Source organism: Opisthocomus hoazin, chromosome 2, assembly GCF_030867145.1.
Source record: "Opisthocomus hoazin isolate bOpiHoa1 chromosome 2, bOpiHoa1.hap1, whole genome shotgun sequence".
Taxonomy (NCBI): domain Eukaryota; kingdom Metazoa; phylum Chordata; class Aves; order Opisthocomiformes; family Opisthocomidae; genus Opisthocomus; species Opisthocomus hoazin.
Window position 1 is genome coordinate 22,250,923 of NC_134415.1, and position 21,734 is coordinate 22,272,656.

Sequence of the window (21,734 nt, forward strand, 5' to 3'; positions counted from 1 at the left end):
GCTGTTTCACTTTGTAACTATATCGCATTGCATTAGAAAGTAAATCCTACACATGTAAGAGAGGAAAAAAGCCTCGTATGATTAGACTAACTTTATTGAAAATGATCCAAATTAGGGAGTTGCAAATTTTATATACTTAACTTGAATTTACAACTGGCTGGTCCTTTTGAACTGAACTCTGAAATAATTGGGTAAATGCGTTTTTAAAGGTTTAGAGAATCATCATTCTTAATCTTTTGCAGCAGGGGTCACTATAAACAAATCTAAGAAAATCTGCCAGCATAGAATACATATGCCAGAACTGACAGTAAAATTACCGATTATAGATGAGGAACGGTGTCACTGTAAGTGAGCATAAGAAGAAACCTCAAACATTTTTATATAGGTAATTTCTTTAAAATCAGTTGTACAGGCTTGGCCCGTCCTTACAAGAATGGTGACCTAATTTCAAACGATTAATAGAAGAGAAATAAAGTAGACTCCATGATATGTACTTAGATGTAGGAATTTTAATGCAGTGCATCAAAGAAGTCAGATGACACAGGCAGTATTTCTATATTCTGCACAAAGTTTCACTGTATTACAAAATATAATCAGATCAAATATTTAAATACGATTGTAAAGCTATTTATAGTCACAATCTTTTGTCCTTAGTTATACAGTGCACCAAGTTCCTATATTTAGAGGTTGTTTTCACGTTGGCATAAGACCAGCATCAGAACCTTCCCTATCATAAATGATGATGTTTCAGTTGACAAACCATCTGAGGTCCTAACATGATTTCATACGTATGACATTAGCTGGTTAAATTACAACAGCTCAGTCTTAGCAATGGATATTTCTACCCTTTGCCCAGCTCTTACTAGGACAAAATTCCAAGTGAATCAGCTCTGAGCCTGCAAACACTTACACACCCGATTACCTTTAAATCTGTGAACAGTCCTGCTGAGGTCTGCGAGTCAGATCATCAACTTGTGTACATCACTGGCCCTATTTAAATCAACAGAGCTGTGACAGTTTATATCAGCTGAAGATTTGGCACCAGAGACACAACCTATGCATAAAGACAAGTATGTGCATAAGTCTCTCTCCCGGCCCCTGAAAGCTATAGGGGTCGGACAAACTTCACGGAAAGGGAGAGCCTGCATTGAGCATTCTTGTGTTTAAAGTCATTCCAGACCATTAAACATGCATTTATTATAAAGTCAAGATGAAAAATTATGAATTATTTATTACAACTTAGTTATATTTAAGAAGTTGCCGTTCCAAGGCTGGAGGACAGCTGGCTGGTAGTTATGACCACAAGTTACAAATATTTATGATACAAAGCAGAAGACCTTTTAGGGTAATGGAAGCTCGAAAGGCGGCTTTGCTCCACGAGGCTAGCGACGGCTCCAGAACCCAGCACCCACTGAACCTCACGTATGAGACGGAGAGCACGGGATCCTCGCTGAATGTTCACTTAGCAGCTACGGAGGGAACAGGCGCGGAGATCGCAGGGAAGCAGGACTTTCTGTGAAACTTTAAGATGGGCCACTGACACTCAGATGCTTTTTCCAGCACTAGAGTGCAAATGTTTGTGGTCGTAAGGAAAAATAATGCAAGTCCTAGTCCGCGTGGGTCAGGGAACACCAACAGCCTGGGCATATTTGGGCCTACGCGCTCTCGTCTACGCGGAGCGCTGAGAGAAAGGGCATCTATTAATTTCTGCATCGTCTGCGGTCCCTTTTGGTACCACATCTCAGCCTCACACAGCGGTAACTCCCGCTTCCCAACGCCCCTGTGGAAAATAGCAAATCCCACTGTTTGCAGCGGGGTTTTTGGCTAGCGGAAGCATTCCTAACCCCTTCCAAGCCCCCATCGCCCCAGACCCGCGCCGAGGCAGCTGGCAGCTCCGCTCCCTGTCCCCGGTACGCGGCAGGCGAGGGGTCCGCCGCCAGCCGCCGACACGAGGGGCAGGGGAGAGCCCGCCGCCGCCGCCCCCGCGCTGCACCTGAGGCACCGCGGGGCCGGATCCCGCACTCGGGCCCGCGGAGGCGCGGGCAGAGACGGCGGGAGGGCCGGCTTCCTCCCTGCCCGCCGGCCCCGCGCGGCACCCGCACGGGAACCGGCTTCCCGCCCCCGGCCCCGCCGCTCCGGCTCCCAGCGCCGCCTGGCGGTGCGGCGCGGCCCGCCCGTCCGGGGCCTGCGGGCAGCTGGAGCGCAGCGCGGCGGTCGCTGCCGCCCGGCACCGCGCCCGAAGGCCGCCACCGCCGGTGGCAGGCGCCGCGGGGCTGTGGGCGGCCAAGCACGGGGCGGGGCCGCCGCTGGCCCCGCCCTCCGTCCTCCGGTGCCCGCTTCCTGCGGAGCGGCGCGGCGCGGCCGCCGCTTCCTGCTCCTCCCCGCAGCGCGTTGTGCGGGCGGCTCCGCCATGGCTGCCCTGGCGGCCCTTTCAAACGCGGCAGCCGGCAGCAGGGGGTAACGTCTGGGCAAGGCCTCCCGACCCTCGCCGGGCCCGGGCCGAGGCCGCGGGGGAGGCAGGGCGGGCCCCGGTGCGGCAGGCGAGTGGTTGCCGGTTGTCTCGGTTGTCGAGGTGGAAACGAGCGGTTTTCTTCCTGGGCCTCCGTTTCTGCTGCCTGCCTCTCCCCCAGCCCGGGGCGGAGGGGCTGCTCGGGGCTCCTCTTGCCCTGGCGCGGTGTCCGAGCGGGGGTGCAGGGCCGGGGCGGGAAGGGGTGCGGGGCTGCCGGTCTCCTGCGTCCCCTCCTTCCCCGGGGGCGGGAGGGGGCTGGTCCCCGTGGTCCTGCTGGGAACCGGTGCCCTTTCCAGGCGCGGGGGCTGACATGGAGCTCGGCCAGCCCTTGCTCTCGAATGCTGTCAGCGGGCCTGAGGAAAGCGGGGAAGAACAGGGCTGCGCAGTACCTGAGGAGCATTTTAAGCTCGGTCACATTTCTGGGCCGAAAAGCAGTGATTTGGCTGGTCAGCAGACAGCGCTTTGCTCGCAGCTCCTTTGTCTCCGCAAGACCCCGCAGCGAGTGTTACTGGTGTGGTAACTCGGCTGTGGCGGTCGCCATGTAGCTGCGCATGATGTAGCAGGCTGTTACTGAGCCGGAGACTGCATCCCTCGGGTTTCGGATCATGTCTGTTTTCATAGGTGGTTTAAAAAAAAGTATGGAAAGTGTTGGTTCCCCCACCGTTCTGCGCACGCTTCTTCTGGCTCGCTGACCCGCTGCTGCAGGGCACAGGTTGTTGCTTTTCCCCGGTGGCACCACCAGTTGTAGGGACAGGCTTAGAGGAGGGTGTGCTTTCTAAGAGCGTGACCTCGGTGGTTTGCCATTGTGGTGGTACTTCTGTAAGTAGCAGCAATAGGCGGTACTCTACTAATCTTACACTTTTTCCTTTCTGATTAGCGTTGGGGACTGTTTTGCCATGTGTGTGTACCCTGTGTGTCTCTCCTTTTCTTTCTGGCTGCAATTTTCCAGTTAGCACTGGAGTCTCCTGATCTGTGTCTGCGACTCCTTTCACAGGCGGTTCTGACCGGCTTTGTGCAGGAAAAGTCCTTGGAAATCTACTGCGCCAGCTTCTCTTGAGCAAAAGTATCTGGGAGTTCTCCATGATTTTAACCTCGAGAAGGATTACTGTAAGTTGGATTTATATTTTGAAGTACAGCTTAGTTGTTATAGGTGATAAAAGCCTTCTGGAGCGATTGAACAATTTCCATACAAGTCCCTACCATTGGTCTGCATAGGATTTTTTCCCCTTGCTGTTGACAGCGTGCTCACACTTTGATGTCTTCTTGGGATGTTGTTCTAGCATGCAATGGAGGTGTCTTAAAATGACAAGCAAAATCAAACTGTTGAGACCTGACATAATTATTGAAGTGGGCCATTCTACTGCTACTAATAATGGTCTGAAATTCATTTGTCAGCTGGGATTCGTAGTCCTTTTGTGTCCTGCCCCAGATGCTTGGTGTTATAATAAACTGTCATTTGGCTAGGACTATGTGATTTAAGAAGAAGCCAAAATGCAAAATTCTGTTATCCTTGCTATTTTATTCATCCTAGAAAAGCAGAGGCTGCAGAGCAAAGTTTGAGGAGCTTCCTGCATAAACAGATTTGTTTTCTGGAAGGAACAGATTACTTTAACTGAAAAAGAGCTTTAGAAGTTTCTGTGTCCCCTCCTGCTGGAGAAGGTTTTTTGCAGTTACTGGAATGAAATTAATTTCCACGTGTATGTGTGACTTTGGTGATATTCAGATCTATATTTCTCTAGTTAAGAGGGATTTATGTGACTTAAGATAGCAAGGTTATGAGATTTAAATTTACCATAATATCGTTTGTTTGATCATACACTGAAAGTATAGTTTTTTCTATAACTTTCAACTGTTAAATACAATTTTTTTCAAAAGTGGCCTGTAGAAGATGTCACAGTCTATTAGGATTACTGGAGCAATTTCTGACTGAAAATCGTTGCTCCAATGGTGGAGCTACAAAACATAGCCTTGTGCTAGTGCTGGGATTTTTTGGGGGTTTGGGGGGGAGTGGGGGGGGGAGAGGGTTTATTTAATCTAATTACTTTTAAACTATTACTAAACTTTTCTTTCTGCAAGTAGTTGCTTATGCCACCTGGATTCACATGTGGTGAAATTTACATTTAATGGGTTGTATCTTTGCATGAGTAGGGAGGTTGAAGAGAATATCAGTCTTTAAGTGAGACTTGAATTGCTCTTTAACGTAATAAGGCCTTTAAAGCCTCACTCCTATTCTACACGCAGCCTAGAACTCCTGTTTCGGGAGAGAGACCAGAGGAATGATTACTTCCTTGCTGTATGTTTTGTGCATCCCCATATTAAGATTCTATACAGTGAAGTGTAATAAGAGCTACCCCGTCACTCCTCTTTGTTCCTGGCATGGCCCAACACCAAACTACACTAGCCTTACTTAATGAGTAGCTGACAGGCAGGGAGAAGTGTGCTGTTTACAGCCATCAGGATAGCTCTGGTGCGTCGTGGAGCTCTGTATTGGGTGCAGAGAATAGAAGTGGTGGGAACAAAAGAACTGGCAACGAAACCGATGTTAAACTATTTGGAGAGTAGACCTGGGAGATAAATATACCTACAATAGCAATGATTTAAGTAGCTTCAACTCTGCTTCACTGACCAGTGTAATAGCTCTGCAAAATCCTCATTCTTTTTCAAGTGGAAGTACTTTAGAGGAACATACTGTAACTGTTTTGGGTTTTGTGGAGAAGCAAGGCTTTAGTGATCACCGAGTGTGTGAAGCAAACAGAATTCGGGTGCTTCAGGCAAAGATGTTTCATGCTGCCTACTATCATTTGGGAGATGGACAAGCAGAAGAGTTTTAGTTCCCTTGAAAAGGAGATCAAAGGTCTAGTGTGAAGGTTCAGCGTTAAGGTTTCAGCCTATTGGACAGAAGCAAAAGATGATACGCTGGCAGATCTGAGACGAAACGAGTTGGGAGCTTAAGTACGTGGACAAGGCCAAAGTTTCCAGGGCCTAGCTCGTGTTGCCTGGCAAATACTGTTGGTGAGATGATTGCGAAGAACTCTTTTTCTCAAAAAACATAATTTTTTCTTAAATTATGGCAAAGTTTCTGACAGTGTACATAAAATGAGAAATAATGTGTTAGCAAATGTTGCTTGGAAGTTTGCTGGTCTCAGAGGTGAGGAGAGCCTCTAGAACAGAGCCTGTAGGAGTTCAATACGCCAACTGGGAAGCCAGTGAAGTACTGCACAGGGTGGCCGGATAACTTGTGCGCGCCACTGGATACTGCTTGTTTACTTCCTTTGGATGATGAGTACAGGAGACACCAAGCACTGTGAACACCTGCGATAAGCTGCAGCAACATGAGCACAGACACAGAAAGCGAAAAAGTTTGACCTGGCTCTGGTATAAGTTGGTTACTCTTAATTTTTCGGCTTTGTAATTGGCTTTTCTACAGCTGTGGGGCTCTTCTGGATTTGGGACACAGATCTATGCATGCTGTAGTTTCTTTCCTCAGGGTAGAAACCAGCTGTGACTTTGAGTGTGGTTATCTGGAGGTGACAGAGAAGGAAGAGGTAAAGGCGGTTTTCCCCCTGAGGCCAGTCTGTCTGGAAAATATAATAGGAGATAAATGGCCAACTTCATGCTGTCTTGATCTCAGGCACGCTGTGGGAGGGTGAATAAAGCTCTTCCAAGTTCCCTCAACACTTGAGGCAGGAGGCATGGGGGACAATATCCCGGCAGCAGCGGAGCACGGAGCCAGGCAGTGGCTTGTTTGATTGCCTTGTCATGTAGTCAGTGCAGTCAGCGTTGTAGATGCCCCAAGTGGAGCATAACTGTGTTTACCTGTTTCTTGAGTCTTTCTGCCTCACTTCAGGGACTGTCTCTAAGCTTTTTTTAAAAAAATTTGTAATAGTTAATCATCATCATCAGTGGCATTTAGACTCGTTGCTTTTTTGTCCTCATCCCTGCCTCCCCCTCCGCAGTGAATCACAGGACTGTTTTTCTTAGTCATTAACTGTAGGTGTTAGCACACCCTGGCGCAGGCAGCTCAGGAGGAAAATTTAGCAGACAGCTGTCTGGCAATTTGGAATCAAATCAGAAGTACTTTTGTGAATTCAAATCAGAAAAATGATTCTTTGTAAACAAAAAGAATGTATGTAGCAACTGCAAGATTCTTTTTCTATGAATATGAAGTACAGTTAGTTCAGTGTATACATCATTAGGAGGGGAGGTGGTTATCATTTGCCTTACAGTGAAGTATCAGGACTTTTTTTCCCTTTGCAATACTCCATGTCTGATATTTATCTCACAGATGCTCTTTAGTATTGGGCGTTTAGCTTGAGCTGTAGAACTCCCTTTTGGCTTCTGACCATGGCTTGTCTGTTCATGGAGAGTTATTCTGAAATCATTTTTGTGCTTCAAATTCACATCTTAGTTCAAATTAACTTGAAGTGCAAGTACAAAAGCCTTTAGGGACAAAGTTACCACTCTTCTCAAGAAAATTTAGTAGATTAATAATATAATTGAAGTTGAAGTTTATGTATCTGAGGCCAGTCCGAACTCATTGTGTGCTTGTAAGAACTGATGCGATATTGAGGAGTGGGACAGAGGACAGATTCTGTGCTGGTCTTATCGTCTCTGATCTTCAGGATGAAATGAATTTGATTCTTCTCCAGCTTTCTGAAGGATTGCAATAAACACTTAAAAGATAATCTAATTATTTTTTAAAGTGGAAAATCCAAGAAATCAAAAGAAAAAAAATATAAACATTGAAGTGTCCCATAAAGACTTAGCCTTATGACGTATCACTTTCTATTCTATTTCATGCTTTCCTATGCCATTTTTATATTTGCTATATGGTAATTTTGCCGCATTCAGTGCATTGTATGAAGACAAGTAGACTTGGACTTAAGGATGTAGGAGCAAATTCTAACCTGTTCATGAAGAACGTGGAAAATACCTGGTTTCACAAACCAAGGAGCTCGTCTCCTATTCTTATGCTGATACGAAGAGTTACATCAGTCACCAGTGCTGGATGGCAGCAAGTACAATTAGCTTTATGGACTAAGCTTTACTCTTGCTGTAATCTTACTTAATGTAACAATACAAACATTGGGATATTTTGAGACCCTGCCCTTGGCCGCTTGAGATGGGAGGGAAATATTAGCAGAAAAAAGACCTTCCAGATCAGGCTTTCTTTTTACCTGGCCTTTTGTGTAAGCCCAAAAACTATCATGGTGATGTGCTGAGTGTCCAAAACTGGCAGGGAATTTTAGAGAGTGGTATTTACGCAGGTGAAATGCTGACCTCAGGTGAGAGAGTATGTGTGTTGTTTTTTTCCTTCTTCCTTGCTGTCGTTCAGTGGGTAAGTGTGAAGAAGCTGGTTAGAGCATTTAAAAACTGATCACTGGCTTCTGAAATTGCCTGGAATACTAAAAATACCCAACCTAGCTGGATTAGCTGAAGAAGCATGACTAATAATGATATGGTAAGCTAAATACCTAGCTTGAAAACAGGGACAACAGTGACTATGTGAAAAGTGTCCCTGTGCCTGCAAAAAATGGATCAGAGATCCATCTGGATCAGGTGTTAGATAATTTAGAAATCTTAGCATTGCAAACATGAATAATGTCTTTTGTTTCTCCCATTCACAGATTAAAATACAATATAAAATGGAAACATTATTTTCATGCCTCTGAGGTAATGGGACTAAATGTATAATTAATTCAGGGTTATAATGACTGTTCAGCTATAAAGAGCAAAGGAAAACGAAGAAGCAGAGTGGCTGGGTGAAGTTGCAGGTGTCCCAGAACTGACAGTGAAAAGTCACCTGGGAAGCTAATAAGGTGAGTAATATTTTTAATGTTCTGTGGAGATTTCTGTTTTCCTGCGGTAGGCGTGTATTCTAACCAGTCACATAATGGGATTTCAGTCAGTGGAACAACACAGAAACCCTGACCTGTTACTGACCATGACGATTGTTACGGAAGGTGTTTTGCAAGCAAGCTAATAGCTAGTGCTGTTTGATGTCGGCCTCAATAGTCCTGTTCCATGGCGGTTCTGGAAATTATTACTTAAATTCTGGTACTGCTTTACAAGGAAAACTTCCTGAAAGACATTTCTGACAGTAGTTATGTTTCTAGTGCTTGAACAGAGTCCAGTTGAATTAAAGTGTTTCACCCTGAAGTTAAATAGCACTTTGCAAAGTGCATATCCAGTTTGTGTGTGCAAACAAGGGACTTTAAGGATCGCATCACAGTGGTAAGGCTGGATCAAAGGTCAAGGCACAAAAAGTTGGAGAATAGAATGTGAAGAACGATGAAATTGTACCAGGCATAGGTAAAAGATGTTCATGAATTTTATGGGGGGTTTTGTTTTGTTTTTTTTGGTTTTAGTTTTCTGGCAGATTATATTTTGAGGGTACCTAAAATTCTTTAACTAAAACTGCCAAATGTGATTATTTAAATTCACGGGCCCAACCATTGCCAAAAAATCTATAACTGATTAACTCAAGCTATTGTAGGTATGAATCTCAGGTCAGGAGAAAGTCTGTGCTTTCCCTTTTTACTTTTGGTAATGGTTTTATACACTTTCTGTATCTGAGCAGCTCTTTCAAAATCATTGTTTTTATTATGTGTACATGCAACGGATAGTCTTTTAAAGGTGAAATTCTGGATCAAAATGGACAATATCCTTGTAGTCCTGTTCAGATCAAAACCGTATGCGAGCTCCCTTTACTAGATATTAATTTTATTTTCTGTGCTGCTTAGATTGATGGAGGAAATACTGACACAATATGTGAGTGACACCCAATAATATGTCTGAGAGCCAGTACTCTTTTTGCTAGGATATGTTTACATGCAAGCCAAATAGTTAGCTTCATTTGAAGAGAAAAATAGTTTGAGAGGCTATAGTGCTGGTTTGTCTGTTTGCTTAGCTGAACAGATTGTTGAATGTGTGCTGCTGTGGCATAAATTCTTGGCTACTAAGAAATCCAAACTTGCTTTAGAGCAAACTTTTGTGATTTGTGAAGACATTATGAGGGCACACTTGGCAGTGAGTTAAAGGGCTGAATAAGGGAATACAACTACAACCAAATGTTCTATTTCTCTCTTCTCGCCTCTGTTTCAGATGTCATCTCTACCAAGGAGGGTGAAATCTGAAGCCAAAGCCCTTACGTCGGAAGATGATGAACTGCCTTCATTTCTAGATTTGTAAGATTACTTTTTCCCTTTGAATTTTTTTTGAAAGGTTTATACTAAGCATGAGGGATTGCATAAGAACATCACTCTGTTTCTGAAAGGCTGATTAAAAAGTTTTAAAGCACGAAACTTCAATTATAAAACACAAATTATCTATGCTGCTCCATGCTCACAATGAGGATAGTATGAAACTGAATTGCCGGTTGTCCAAACAGAATCAGGTGTGTACACATCCCAGTGACCAGCTTCAGGAAAGCTGGGTAAATCGTTCCAGCCATTAGCTCTGCAACAGCATGAAAGACCTGTGTTTGTTAAGTCTGCCTACCTTTCTGTTCATTTTTCCCATTTGCTTCCTTTTATGTCAGAAAACACTCACACTGGCGTGTGGTTTTTTTTTTTTTTTTTTTATTCTTCTCACAAACAATATTGTTCACTCATTTGTGTTTTTCAGGAGCTCTGAATCAGAGGAGGAAGAGGAGGAATGGGAGCCAAAACGCAAAATCGCCAAGAGACCTCGCTTGCCAAAGAAAAATGAGGCAAAAACTAAAAAAGTTGCAGCTCCACGGTCAGCTGTAGCCAGAAAAAAGGTCAAGGAGGTGGCAGTAAAAGAGGAAATGGTGAGTATCTGTAAGCAAGAGACAATTAATTACAGTGGTTGGCAAGTAACATGAGCAGAATTTTTTCAACTCTGTCTCACTTGATTGCCTGGGTCTGATCAGCTCATCTGATTCCACTGTTACTGTGAATATTCAGGATGTTTCATAAATGTGGCTTTCTTATGGGTTTAAATGTCCCAGATCTAAGGGTCCTCCTTTAACATTTTGGCCAATGATAATGGGACATGGTTTTCCCTGGAGATTTCTTTCAACAGCAGAAATAAATAAATAAACACCTCTGTTCTTCTTTCTGTAATGAAAACTGAACATTATAATATCTCCGGTTTCTGTGTTGCACCTTTGATGTCTTGTACCTCTTCACCAGCTGGGTACCACAACATAAAGAAGGCCTGTGCTGGCTGTGCGACCCAGTAAGAATTTCAGTTTTATTATGATGAATAGAAGATGCACTTCTATCAGAAGCTACTTACTTCTGTCAAAGATTAACTTCAGAGGTCAGATCATGACAGAAGCCAGTCCTTCTGGTTTATACTAATGTTTCTGAGTGTTTTGACATATGTGGCATGTTGAGAAATACATTCTTGGACTCTGAAGATGATCTCTGGGGAAATTCAGGACATAAGGTGTGGCTTGTCCAAGGTTAAACACTATCTTTGCAGACCAAATCTCAGTTCCAGTTCCCTTGCTGCACCTAACACCTCATTTAGAAGAGTGCTTACCTGCCCTGCTGTTCCCTGTTTTGTTGAGATGAGTGGAGGCAAGGTCAGTGTCTTCTGAAGGACAGCCCGATTAAAGTCTTTCCAGGACAAGTTTATGTGATCTTTTAAATTACAGTTCTGCTGGCGATGTTTGTATCTTTTCCTCCACGCAAGGTATGTTTCAGGTTACTTGATTTCTGGCTTGGCATTTCCCTGCCAGACAGAGACACCTCTTGAGAAAATGATGTCTGGTATCAGGTTTTCCTAGGTTTTAATTGAAATGTTGAACCAGTTTGTAACAGTCAATGCTTAATATGGTTTCAATGCCTTGTTGGCAGGATGTATCATTGCCTATTGCTCCTGCAGAAGACAGTAGAATGCCACTTCTAAAACCTAAGGAAGAAGATGTAGGCACTAAACCAAAAACTTTAAATCAAAAGCCAGAAATGCCCCAAAAAATGGAAATAAATTCATTCCGAGCGAAGAACATAAGGAGTTTAGAGAGTGATGAAAAACCCTCAACAAGCGTTCCTGTAGTGGGAAATCGAGTGAAACATGAGAAATCTGAGGAGGACTTTGCGTTCGATGAACCACCTGTTAAAAAGATTAAGTCGACTACGTGTCCTGAAGGAAAGCCAGTTAAAAATCTAGGAGGCAACAAAGTAAAAGAAGAATTTGAAATGAACTGGGATATTGTACAGGTATGAGATCCTTTCCTTTTCTGAGGTATCAATCAAAGCATTTCCTATAGAATTAGCACTCAGAATCTTAACATACAATTTCAGTCCTCTTGGCATCAGTTGGAGTGTCAGAGAGTCATTGTGCTATTAAGTAGTCATTTAGCCTCTGCTTAAATTGTCATAATACATGTATAAATATAAATGCTGGTTGGTGACTGTTAAAACTTCAAACTTTAACATTATTCTAATATTTGTGACTTTGGCAGTCCTTAGTACAAAGCTTGCCTGTAACAGTTCGTATGTTTCTTCTGTACCAGCACGTGCGTTATTTTATGGATATAGTCAGCTGAAACTCTTGTAGGAGGGGGTGCTGAAAGATTTGGGATATCTGAGTGCACAGTTTCAGAATTTAAGATTTAGTTAGTATGGATCGTTTCATTGTAGAGACTCATTTGAGAGTGTATATCAATTTACAGTATCATCAAGGAGGAGATTGCATTCTTGGAACAATAGTGACATCAAGGGAGATACCATCTTTGTTTTTGTAGGATGTTAACTTTGAAGCCGTTCAGATGATGGCAGGTTTAGGATGGCTCCTGTTCTGGGAGGCTCTGTATGGTTGTGGAAGATTTTAATATGAAGAGAATGGCAATAGATTGGGACATCCTATTCAGCATTCTTAGTACTGCTTGCTTAAGAAAGGCGTAAAATTTTGTTCCTGAGTCTTTAAAATATTCTACGAAATGCAGATGGAGAATTTGATCTCTATGTATTGCTGCTCAGAAAGCAGTGAACATGATTGTGCAGAAGTTGTTACATTTTTAGGCTTCAGAATAAAACTTTTGAAAGGCTTTTGTATCAGCCCTCTATGGGAATAACTGTAGCGAACTGTAAACAAACCATGACAGTTAAAATGTTACTAAGCTAAGGTACTTCCATAGTGTGTCCTCGATTGGGTATTGATTCACTGTAACTTTATCTTCAGAAAGCCCAATTTGTACAAAACAATCTTTAACTTTGTGAGGCTTGATTGATCTTGAAACCTTTAGTGATATCATGCTAGTTTCCAATTATTACTGGAGTGGAATTTCGATCAGCTCTGAGTTTGTGGTTTTTGTTTGTTTTGTTTAACCATGAGATATATCAGTGTTGGCTTAAAAAAAAAGAAATGTTCCAAGTCTTCTGAGTTGCCATGTGCAGTTTTTTGTTTTTGATTTTCTTTTTTTTGATTGTATGGGGTTTCATTCGGTTCCCAGGAAGCACTCCTTCCTGCATTTTTTTCTGTAGTTACAAGTTTCTGGAAACATTGGTTGCTGCATGTGTCTTTCTGAAGGACTGGGTGTGGTGGCTGCATGCATCGAAAGCCTGGCGTCCTGGCTTAGAGAGGACAGTAGTCTCTGCGGGCCAGCATAATATTCTGGGAGTGGTTTTAAACATTGAGAGGCTGTTTAGAGTAATCCATCACATCTCTTAATTTTTATTTTTTTTTTTTTTTTGTTCTGACAGGCCTTGTCAGAAATAACAAATGTTGAACCATGGGTATGTGCAAACTTAATTCGTCTCTTTCAAGAAGAAAACACAATTCCTTTTATTGCTCGGTATCGAAAAGAGCTCATCAATAATCTGGAGGCCGATGCCTTACGAGAAGTGCAGCAAACATTGGAAGAGCTACGGTAAGTAAATTAATAGGAGGAGGTATCTGGTGGGGAGATAAGTAACAACTGGCTGCTGCTTCTGTGTCATTTGTTTTGGCACTTCGTATGTTTGTATATATTTATATAACTACAATTATAAAGGAACTTGAGAAGAAGAAAGTTTAAAACTGAGGTAATTATGCTTGATACCTGTCTGGCTTTTTTCCTACTATAAGTAACAAGAAATCTAGCATTATTAATTGCCAAAGAAAAATGAATTAATTTCTCAGCAGTTTACTAAAACTGTAGAGAAAAAACTCCTACTAAAAGAGTACTTTATAGGTTCTGGAGATAGGTAGCCTGATTAGATGTAAGCTGCACCCTAAGAAAAAGAATCACCAATGAACCCTTGGCTCCCTGGTTGGCAGCAGCCTCTAGCAAAGAGCACTATTTGAAGTTATAGTGTACCAGGAGGGCAGGCTAAACTACTCCAGACTGTTGCAGCAAAAAATGATCAGCAAAGCCCACTGCAGCGGTGGATGAGACTGCTGTCGTTCCTGCTTGCTTTTGGGTGGTTGTATGTTCATGAGATGGCATGGGAACAGACTTGCCAGCTGTTCTGTCAGCATGGTGTCTTCCTCATTGTACTCCCCGCTATTCCCAAGGAAGAGATTCTTTCCAAAGAGGGAAGGTGGCCTGACAGAGTTCTTGTTCAGACAAGTGATTTAAATCATAACAAAATATCTTTGCTGCTTGCAGTTGCTCACAGGTATCTTACTGAAGGTCTAAGAGTTTAAAATCTGGTACCTTGTACTTGGTGCTGCAGAACTATCTTGATATGGGTTACTGCCGTAAGTGCTCATCAACATGGATTTAACTTGGGGCCTGTTTATTTGGCTTCCAGGGCAGTAAACTTGCAAAAATGTGTATAACAGTAATGACTATCTGTGCTGGGTGATGGTTTTTCTTAAGGCTACCACAAGATACTTTGATACAGTTTTGAACTAATTGGAGAAAGAGAGTAACAGTTGGAAACTCTTTGGGATTATTGGCCTTGGTTGGTTGAGGATTAGCATGAGATACCATCTTCAGGGGTTTCAGTGAGCTTCAGCAGTGCAGTAAACAAGGTCGTAATCAATAGCCTTCTTAATCTACTGTGAAATCTGACTGTTAATATCAATCTCGTGCATTTTTAGTACTGTTGCGAAGAAGACGCATACAATGATACAGAAGTTGAAGAAAGAAGGGAAATTATCTGGGTGCCTTTTATCAGCACTGTTAAACTGCAGAACTTTGGAGGAATTAGACCACGTGGTCAGTACACTAGTCTTTTTCAGGTCGTCCTTTGTTTAAATGTAATCTTGCGTAACTAAATAGTGCATAACGCAAAGTACATAGCATGACTGAAATATTTCCTTGCCTTTTAATAACTGTGTTTTTTGTTTGTTTCAAGTCTGCACCTTATAAAACTGGGAGTAAAGGCACCAAAGCCCAGAGGGCCAAGCAGCTGGGGTTAGAACCTGCTGCGCTCTCCCTCCTGCAGAATTCTATGGAACTCAATCTCTTTTCTTACGTTAGACCCAATACCAAAGGTAAGTGCTCAGTTTCTATCAGCAGTGATGTCCTTAATGTCTGAAAATATTTTAAAAGGGGAATTTCTTTAGTTGCTCTGATGTTGCTGGAGGTTATGCAAGTATTTTAAATTCGATATTTCTTTTAGCAACATGTGGTAAGAGTTTACATTTAATGCCATGGCTCTCCAACCTTTCCTGTCTTTGTACTGTAAATAGTAACAATTCTGGTATACAAGAGATGGAAATCTGGAGATGTTATAGTTGACATCTGTATTTACTGGTAGGAGGGAGGGAACTGCACCACACACCTGAGACCTCTTCATGGTTCAGCTTGAATTGTTTACTGAAGATTCAATGCTGATTGTGCCAGGGACTTACACTCGTACTCTGTACTGAAGGGAATGTCACCTATCGAAGCATATCTAATGAAAAAACTGGCCTTGGTGATTGGGAGTGAGCGGGAGAGTTTTTTGTTACTGAATGACAGTAGGAGCTGGAGAAGATACAATCTCTGAAATTTGAGCAGGAACTTTAACGATATGATTGTCACATATAGACTGCAATATTGAGCTTCTTTGTGAATGCAGTTGTGGGTGAATCTGTAGGGGGCAATCTCTGACAACAAAATACAAAGATTGCTGCAACCTTCTGTATGGTGTTAAAATAGAGACATACTTTAATTCCTCCCTATCCCAACACTTTTTAAATTTTAACATAAAGGTACTGAACCTCCTTAGCGAGGCTGACTTTTACTCTTCCCACTTCAGTTGTTATTTCATTTTATTTAAATATTGCTTATAATATGATCCTAACTTTGCATGGAAAATCAGTTACCAGCTATTCTGATTGTTTAATTACTGCATTTTAGCATATGTCATTACTTCATACAGCAGTGTATTGCAACCACATATCTGACTATTCTGGCAGAATCTAAAGAGACACAGATAATATTCATGGTGAAAGTTCAAATAAATTATTTAGGGTGCATTCAGAAAGAAGTGCTATTTGTTGCAGCATAAACATTTCAGTTTTTGAAAGCCAGTACACCTATTTTCAATGTTGTGCTAAAAATAATGTTGCTTAGGTCTATATAATGCTTTTAATTTGAAAGGCACATCAGAAGTTACATAAATCTATGAACTGGGTCACTTTAATCAACTTGGGAGTCAGTTTGACATACAGCTTGAGATCAGAGTGAATTTTTTTTTAAAGGGATGAGCCATTTGCCATACAGAAAAGTTCTCATCAAATCTTAATATTCAGTTCTTTTAAATTCTCGGGTTTTTTTAAACTTATACTAAAAATAAACTGAAATAAAAAAACATTAATTCATGTTTCAAAGCCAGATATTGGAAAGTTAAGGAAGCAGGCTCACCAGAAAACTTTGTTCTTCCTTTTAGTTGTATGCATGGTCAAATATTTCTCTAATTACACAGGCATGTGCTGTTTTTGCAATGGACACAGTAAAATGCCCATGTCAGTGGTGCTTCTGAATGGGAACTTTTCCGACTCTGCTTTGGCAGGGGGCTTGGACTGGATGAGCCACAGAGGTCCCTTCCAACCCCGAACATTATGTGATTCTGTGATTCTTTAATCCTGACTGGTTTTGGCCTATTCTATCTCATTCAAATTCTCTACTAGAAGTACAATAATGTTGCCACGTACACTTCAGCTACTTGACTATCTCAATTCATATTCGATATAATGCATGTGTTATAATTCCCTTAGCTTTGTATTCTGACATGACATTACTTTTACCATGAGAAGCACTAACTCATAGATGTAAGGATCCAAATTCTATAACTTCTGATCAGCTCAGGCATTTAATAACATATTCTCAGATTTTTTTTTTCTTTGACAGGTAAGTTTAGCTTCTCCTTCTTAAAAAAGGGCAAGATTATTTTTTTTATGGTGTGTAAACTCTATATCCCAATCAGAAGCAGGGTTCTGGATTCAGTACAAATATTGGTTATTAAAGCTATGCAGTTTTTTAAATGGTGTTAATAATGCTCTTTCAAGATATTGGTAGTCCATTGGACAGCAGAGTGAAATGTATTGTGTCCTGAAGGAGACAATTAATGCTGCATCTGCCAATTCTAGGATTCTTGCTTTTTTCTCTGAAGAATTTGTTACGAACTGTTGCTAGAAAGAGGGTTAGATATATTGACTTGAAATACAAGATGTCAGTTTTATTTCATTTCCTTCTGGTTCTGGTCCAATTCATCTGCTGTGCTAAGGAGAATACTGTGCCACCTCTTCTGGTTTTTTGAAGTGAGGGATTGTTCTGAGTGTTGGAAAGCTGAATGATTCTGTTATCACCTCTCTAGAATACTTTATCTATGGAGACATTTTATAACTTCACTGTTTCAACAGTGTTTTGTGGGAGAGGATGAGGGCACCCTGACCTCAGAAGTGTTGCTTTGCAAACTCCTGCTACAAACCAGTGGAAATATAAAACTATTACACAGTGAAAAGACAGGATTGCCTGCAAAGGTTTTAAGCAATTTCCATATCAGTAGCAAAACATGTAGACTTCTGCTGCAATTACTCACTTTAGTGCAACTTCAGATATTATAATTGAATATCCAGTTTTACTGTTGTAAATAATTCATTTGCATCATAACTGTCAAGAACTGTTAGTGCCAAAGTAAAAAAATTATTATTTTTCTCATTTTAATGTCATTTTGACTTGTGATATTGCATTGGTCGCTTTACGTTTGTTAAAAATGCAACAGTTTCAGATGTTTTGGAAAGCAAGCTTAGTTAATAAAAAAATTCTAATGAATTAGGATTCTTCATTTAAATCTCTGCAAATCAGTCGGATATCTTGCATCAGTTTTCTTTCAGCTTGTATATATTTTCTTAGTGCTTGTGCAGTTGTGTAAAGCAATTTTTCATATTAGTTTTTTTATAATGATTAACTGTTTTTTCTTCTAAGGACTTTCAACTATCCAGGAAGTAGAGGCTGGGGTCCAGCATATTTTAGCTGACATCTTTGCTAAAGATAAAGACACACTGGATTTTATCAGGAAATTGTAAGTTTGACTCCTTCTTTCTAAAATTCTCTGGTTACATGGTAAGATTCATGATACATTCAGTGGTACTGTGGGATTGACTTAGGCCCATTCCTTCCCTTGTACTGGAGATACGTTCATTAGCCTTTCTGCCCATCTGGCTGTCAGTGGAGGAGAGATCTACTGTGAGCGTGGCATGACTCTGACTCCCAAAGACTGAGAAATTCCCTGTGGCTCGGTTCCATATAGAGCTCTTCCGCTTGCGGTTAGTAATCTATAAGGGAAAGCTTTCTCTCCTTACACTTCCTTTAAGCTGTAACTATTTGGAGGTGCATCTGCTTAAGCTATTGCTCCAGTATTTACTGCTTGACACCACTCAGTATAATTAGCGTGCAGTGATGGTTGTTTTTGGCATTGATGGTCAATATGGCAAATATGACTGTTTTACAGCAGGAGTTACTGATCCTTTGACTGTGTTAGCTGAAATTAAATTTTCTAACATTACGTGATTTCAAGGTTGTCATGTTCAGGGGGTTGGTGTAACAGAGTGATAGTTGCTTGTTATTTTTTTGTTTTCCTCTGCTGTGTACACTCTGGTAAAGAGAACAGGGTTATCAAAGAACAGGTGCCACCTTAAGAGCATGCAGAGTTGGTTTAAATCAGCTCAGGGCTGTTTAGTTGACCATTGTTTGCTGTTGCTAGAGTACAACAATGTGATAATTTCAGTGGAGGGTGTTTTTTTTTTTTGTAAAGGATGTGGTGTCACTACCAGACTATCACTCTCATGCTTTTGACCACTAGAAGCTCCTTAACTGGATACGCAGTGCTCTACAGATGTATCCCGTTGATCTCAAGTGTGTTGTATGCATAATAATCATGAGGAGCGTTCAGGAAGCTATCTATTTGGGATCCCTGTTACTCCTAAAAATAATAAAAACTTTTATGCGTGTTAAGTGCTCAAAGCAAGAAATTAATTCTGAGGCTGGGTAGATTCAAGAGAGATTTTGCATTTGTAGAAAACGGATAACTACTATAACTTTTTTTGCAACTTCCCAAAATTTGTTGTGTGAAGTTGAACCAATAGCTGACCAAACTGAAGTGCAGATGGTAGCTTTTGAGTATCCATTCCATTCAGGAGAAGGGCTGTGCTCAGCTTTTTCTTAGGTCTGCTTAAATTTCTTCTCTTGGTATGTTCCAGTCAGTATACGTTATGTCAGTCTCGGCATTAAGATATGGAATACAGTTCTGCAGGTAATTAGAGTTAACATAACTTGTAATTGGGCAGACTCCAAATTTCGTTTTTATTAATATAAGCACTGATGACTTGTAACAAGCTTCATGCTAAAACACATTATTAACATTTGTTTCTTTTATGCAGATGTCAGCAAAGGTACATTTGTATCCAGTCAGCCTTGGCAAAAGTGTCATCCAAAAGTGGAAATGAAAAAGATATCGATAAATTCCAACTGTACCATGAGTTTTCTTGTAGTATAAAGAACATTCAGCATCATCAGGTACACCTACAAATTTGTATTTTTTTTTTCTTAGAATTTTAACTGTAGCTAAGGTGGCTTTGCTTTTGAATTTTGTTGCTTAAAACTGATTCTAAAGATACTTGGTTTTGATTTTCAGTTATCAAAGGTAATAGAGACTTTCAAATTATTGAAATACAGGACTAAGCTATTGAGCAAAGGACTGCTTATTCAGTATGCCCATTGTCTAATCAATTCTCATTAAATATTTACAATGGTTTATGTATTAGAGATTTCAATACTGGTGTGATTTATTTTCAGTGTGTGTCATGCCCTCCCTCCCTTCCCCCCGTGACAAGTGCATAGCCAGTGTTATCAGGAGGAGGATAAAGGCTAAGTGATAATTTGTGGTCTGTAGGAGTGAGACTGGGGTAGTAGTGGCATAGTAGTGGAATCTGCTTGGTTGGAGTGTGAGTATTTGAAGCAAACTTCAGTAAACTTTTGCTTTGTTTCTTTTGGAAGTTTGCTGCAGCACTGAGTTAGAGGGCTCTGAGCCATGTGACACTAAATCTGTTTGGTGAAACTGGTGAGAAGTGTCAGGGAAGGATCCAGAAAAATGGAATTGAAGGCAACCTACAAAAGCAGCTCAGGGGAACATCCCATGCACTACCCCAAAAACAAGTTTGTTTTATAAGCCATCAGTATTCCCTTCTTCAAAGCGTCTTTGGTTATCCTAAGGCTCAAGCCTAGACCTATGTGACTAGAAAAAGAAACGAGGGACAAAGCAAACTTACTAGCTGATGAGAAGCTGATGACTTGATAGCTAGGCTGCCCCTGTTACGGAAGTTCAAAGGCTGAAGTGTGATGCACTCAATGCAGCTGTCAAGACCTTTGTGCTGATTCATAATTAATCACCAAGTGAATTGTCTCTTGTTTTGGTCCCAGTTACCTAGCTTTAAAAAAAAACACAACAAAAACCAATCAAAAAAACAGACAAAAAAGACTATCTTAGCTGTTTCAAACCAGAAATATCCCTTTACTTTAGAAGGTTGACTTATTCTACAGCAGAACGCTTTTGCTTTTATATCTATGATATGATCTTATTTTTTCTCTGCTTGCTGTTTTAAATCAGTGCGATGTTTTGAATTAATAAAGGATTTTCTTGGATGTCTTGAAATGAGTTTATAATAAAAAGTGTTTTACAACACCTATGGGCTAATTTTGAACCTTCTCTTCCCCCCCCCCCCCCCATATGTATGATGTTAGGTGAAAGACTGAAAGACTAAATTACAAGTGATTTTAGTAGACAGATCTTTTGTAGGTGTTTGAAGAGGTACCTGTAATTGTTCTCTTTGTAGTAAGTATGAACACTTACTGTATTTAGATCAGTAATTATTTGGTGAAAACCTGCTTCTAGATGGTCTGGAAAAGTAAATAGAGCAATCTAAGACTGCTGTGGTGACATATCACAAAGACTTGTGGATATGTCAGGGTATTAAGAGTTGTGCTGTGTGGATTTTTTTTTTTTGTTTGGGTGCTGTACTGTAGAATGAATACTCTGGCTGTCAAAGACTGTTGAGTTTTTCCTGCACTGAGATTGGTAGATACTGAGATATGTAACGTGTATTGGGTGTACAAATGTTTCCTGGGATGATGGTATGATTAACTACTTGTCCAAGGCTTCCTTTTTTTTTGTTTTAAATAAGGAGAACTGTTGCTCAGCTAGATCCAGGGCTAGAAACCAGATTTACCAAGCCTGGTCAGCACTCTGACCGTGCGGCTGCACTGTTTCTTATCCAGGATATATCCTTAGTTTGTCTGTTTGATATTAAGATTAACTCAATCTGTTTTGGCTTATTTCTCCTTGTGTCTGTCACTAACGTTCATGCCTCTTTCTTTTCCTGTTGTGGCTCTCCAGTGAAGTAACCACTGTTCTTGCAGCAGGTAGTCCTGTAATCATGGGATCTTTTTGCACTCTTATGTGTTGTCTTTCATCTCTGTATTACTGATATTGCCTATTCTAACACATTGAATATTTCTCTGTTATGAATCTTAAAAATCTGAGTTGTTTGTGCTTCATTGAGGTTTCAAGTCCCAAGGTATGTCAGGGCCCTTTTCTACTAGCTGAGGAAAAAAAAAAAAATCTGTTCTTTGATCGTCTCCGACGTGCGATTTGCAGAGTTCCCTGTTTTGTAAAAATACTAAAACTTCTCAGTTCTGTTAATTTTTTTTGTTCTTTTTTTTCCAGTTCCTTTCTTTGTCTCCCATGTGTGTTTTGATGACCAAGTCAGGAAAGAAAAAGTGTTTTCTTTATCTGCCATTTCTTCCTTAAGGTTAACCCCTAGTAGTGTACTTTTGACA

At 41.1% G+C, this 21,734-nt stretch overlaps 1 protein-coding gene across 3 annotated transcripts in view; it reads left to right on the forward strand.

The window, feature by feature from the left end:
• The first annotated feature begins 2,331 nt into the window (after positions 1–2,331).
• Positions 2,332–21,734, forward strand: part of SRBD1 (S1 RNA binding domain 1) — a 129,560-nt gene continuing 110,157 nt past the window's right edge. The window contains exons 1-11 of one of the 3 annotated variants that reach the window (XM_075412861.1): positions 2,332–2,540; positions 3,504–3,616; positions 8,137–8,328; positions 9,614–9,696; positions 10,136–10,301; positions 11,338–11,700; positions 13,186–13,352; positions 14,510–14,627; positions 14,767–14,905; positions 17,826–17,922; positions 19,280–19,415. In XM_075412861.1, the coding sequence (XP_075268976.1) occupies positions 9,614–9,696; positions 10,136–10,301; positions 11,338–11,700; positions 13,186–13,352; positions 14,510–14,627; positions 14,767–14,905; positions 17,826–17,922; positions 19,280–19,415 (1,269 nt within the window). In that variant the 5' untranslated portion in view covers positions 2,332–2,540; positions 3,504–3,616; positions 8,137–8,328. The remainder of the gene's footprint in view (positions 2,541–3,503; positions 3,617–8,136; positions 8,329–9,613; positions 9,697–10,135; positions 10,302–11,337; positions 11,701–13,185; positions 13,353–14,509; positions 14,628–14,766; positions 14,906–17,825; positions 17,923–19,279; positions 19,416–21,734) is intronic. The other 2 variants (XM_075412863.1, XM_075412862.1) reach the window with 2 other exon arrangements.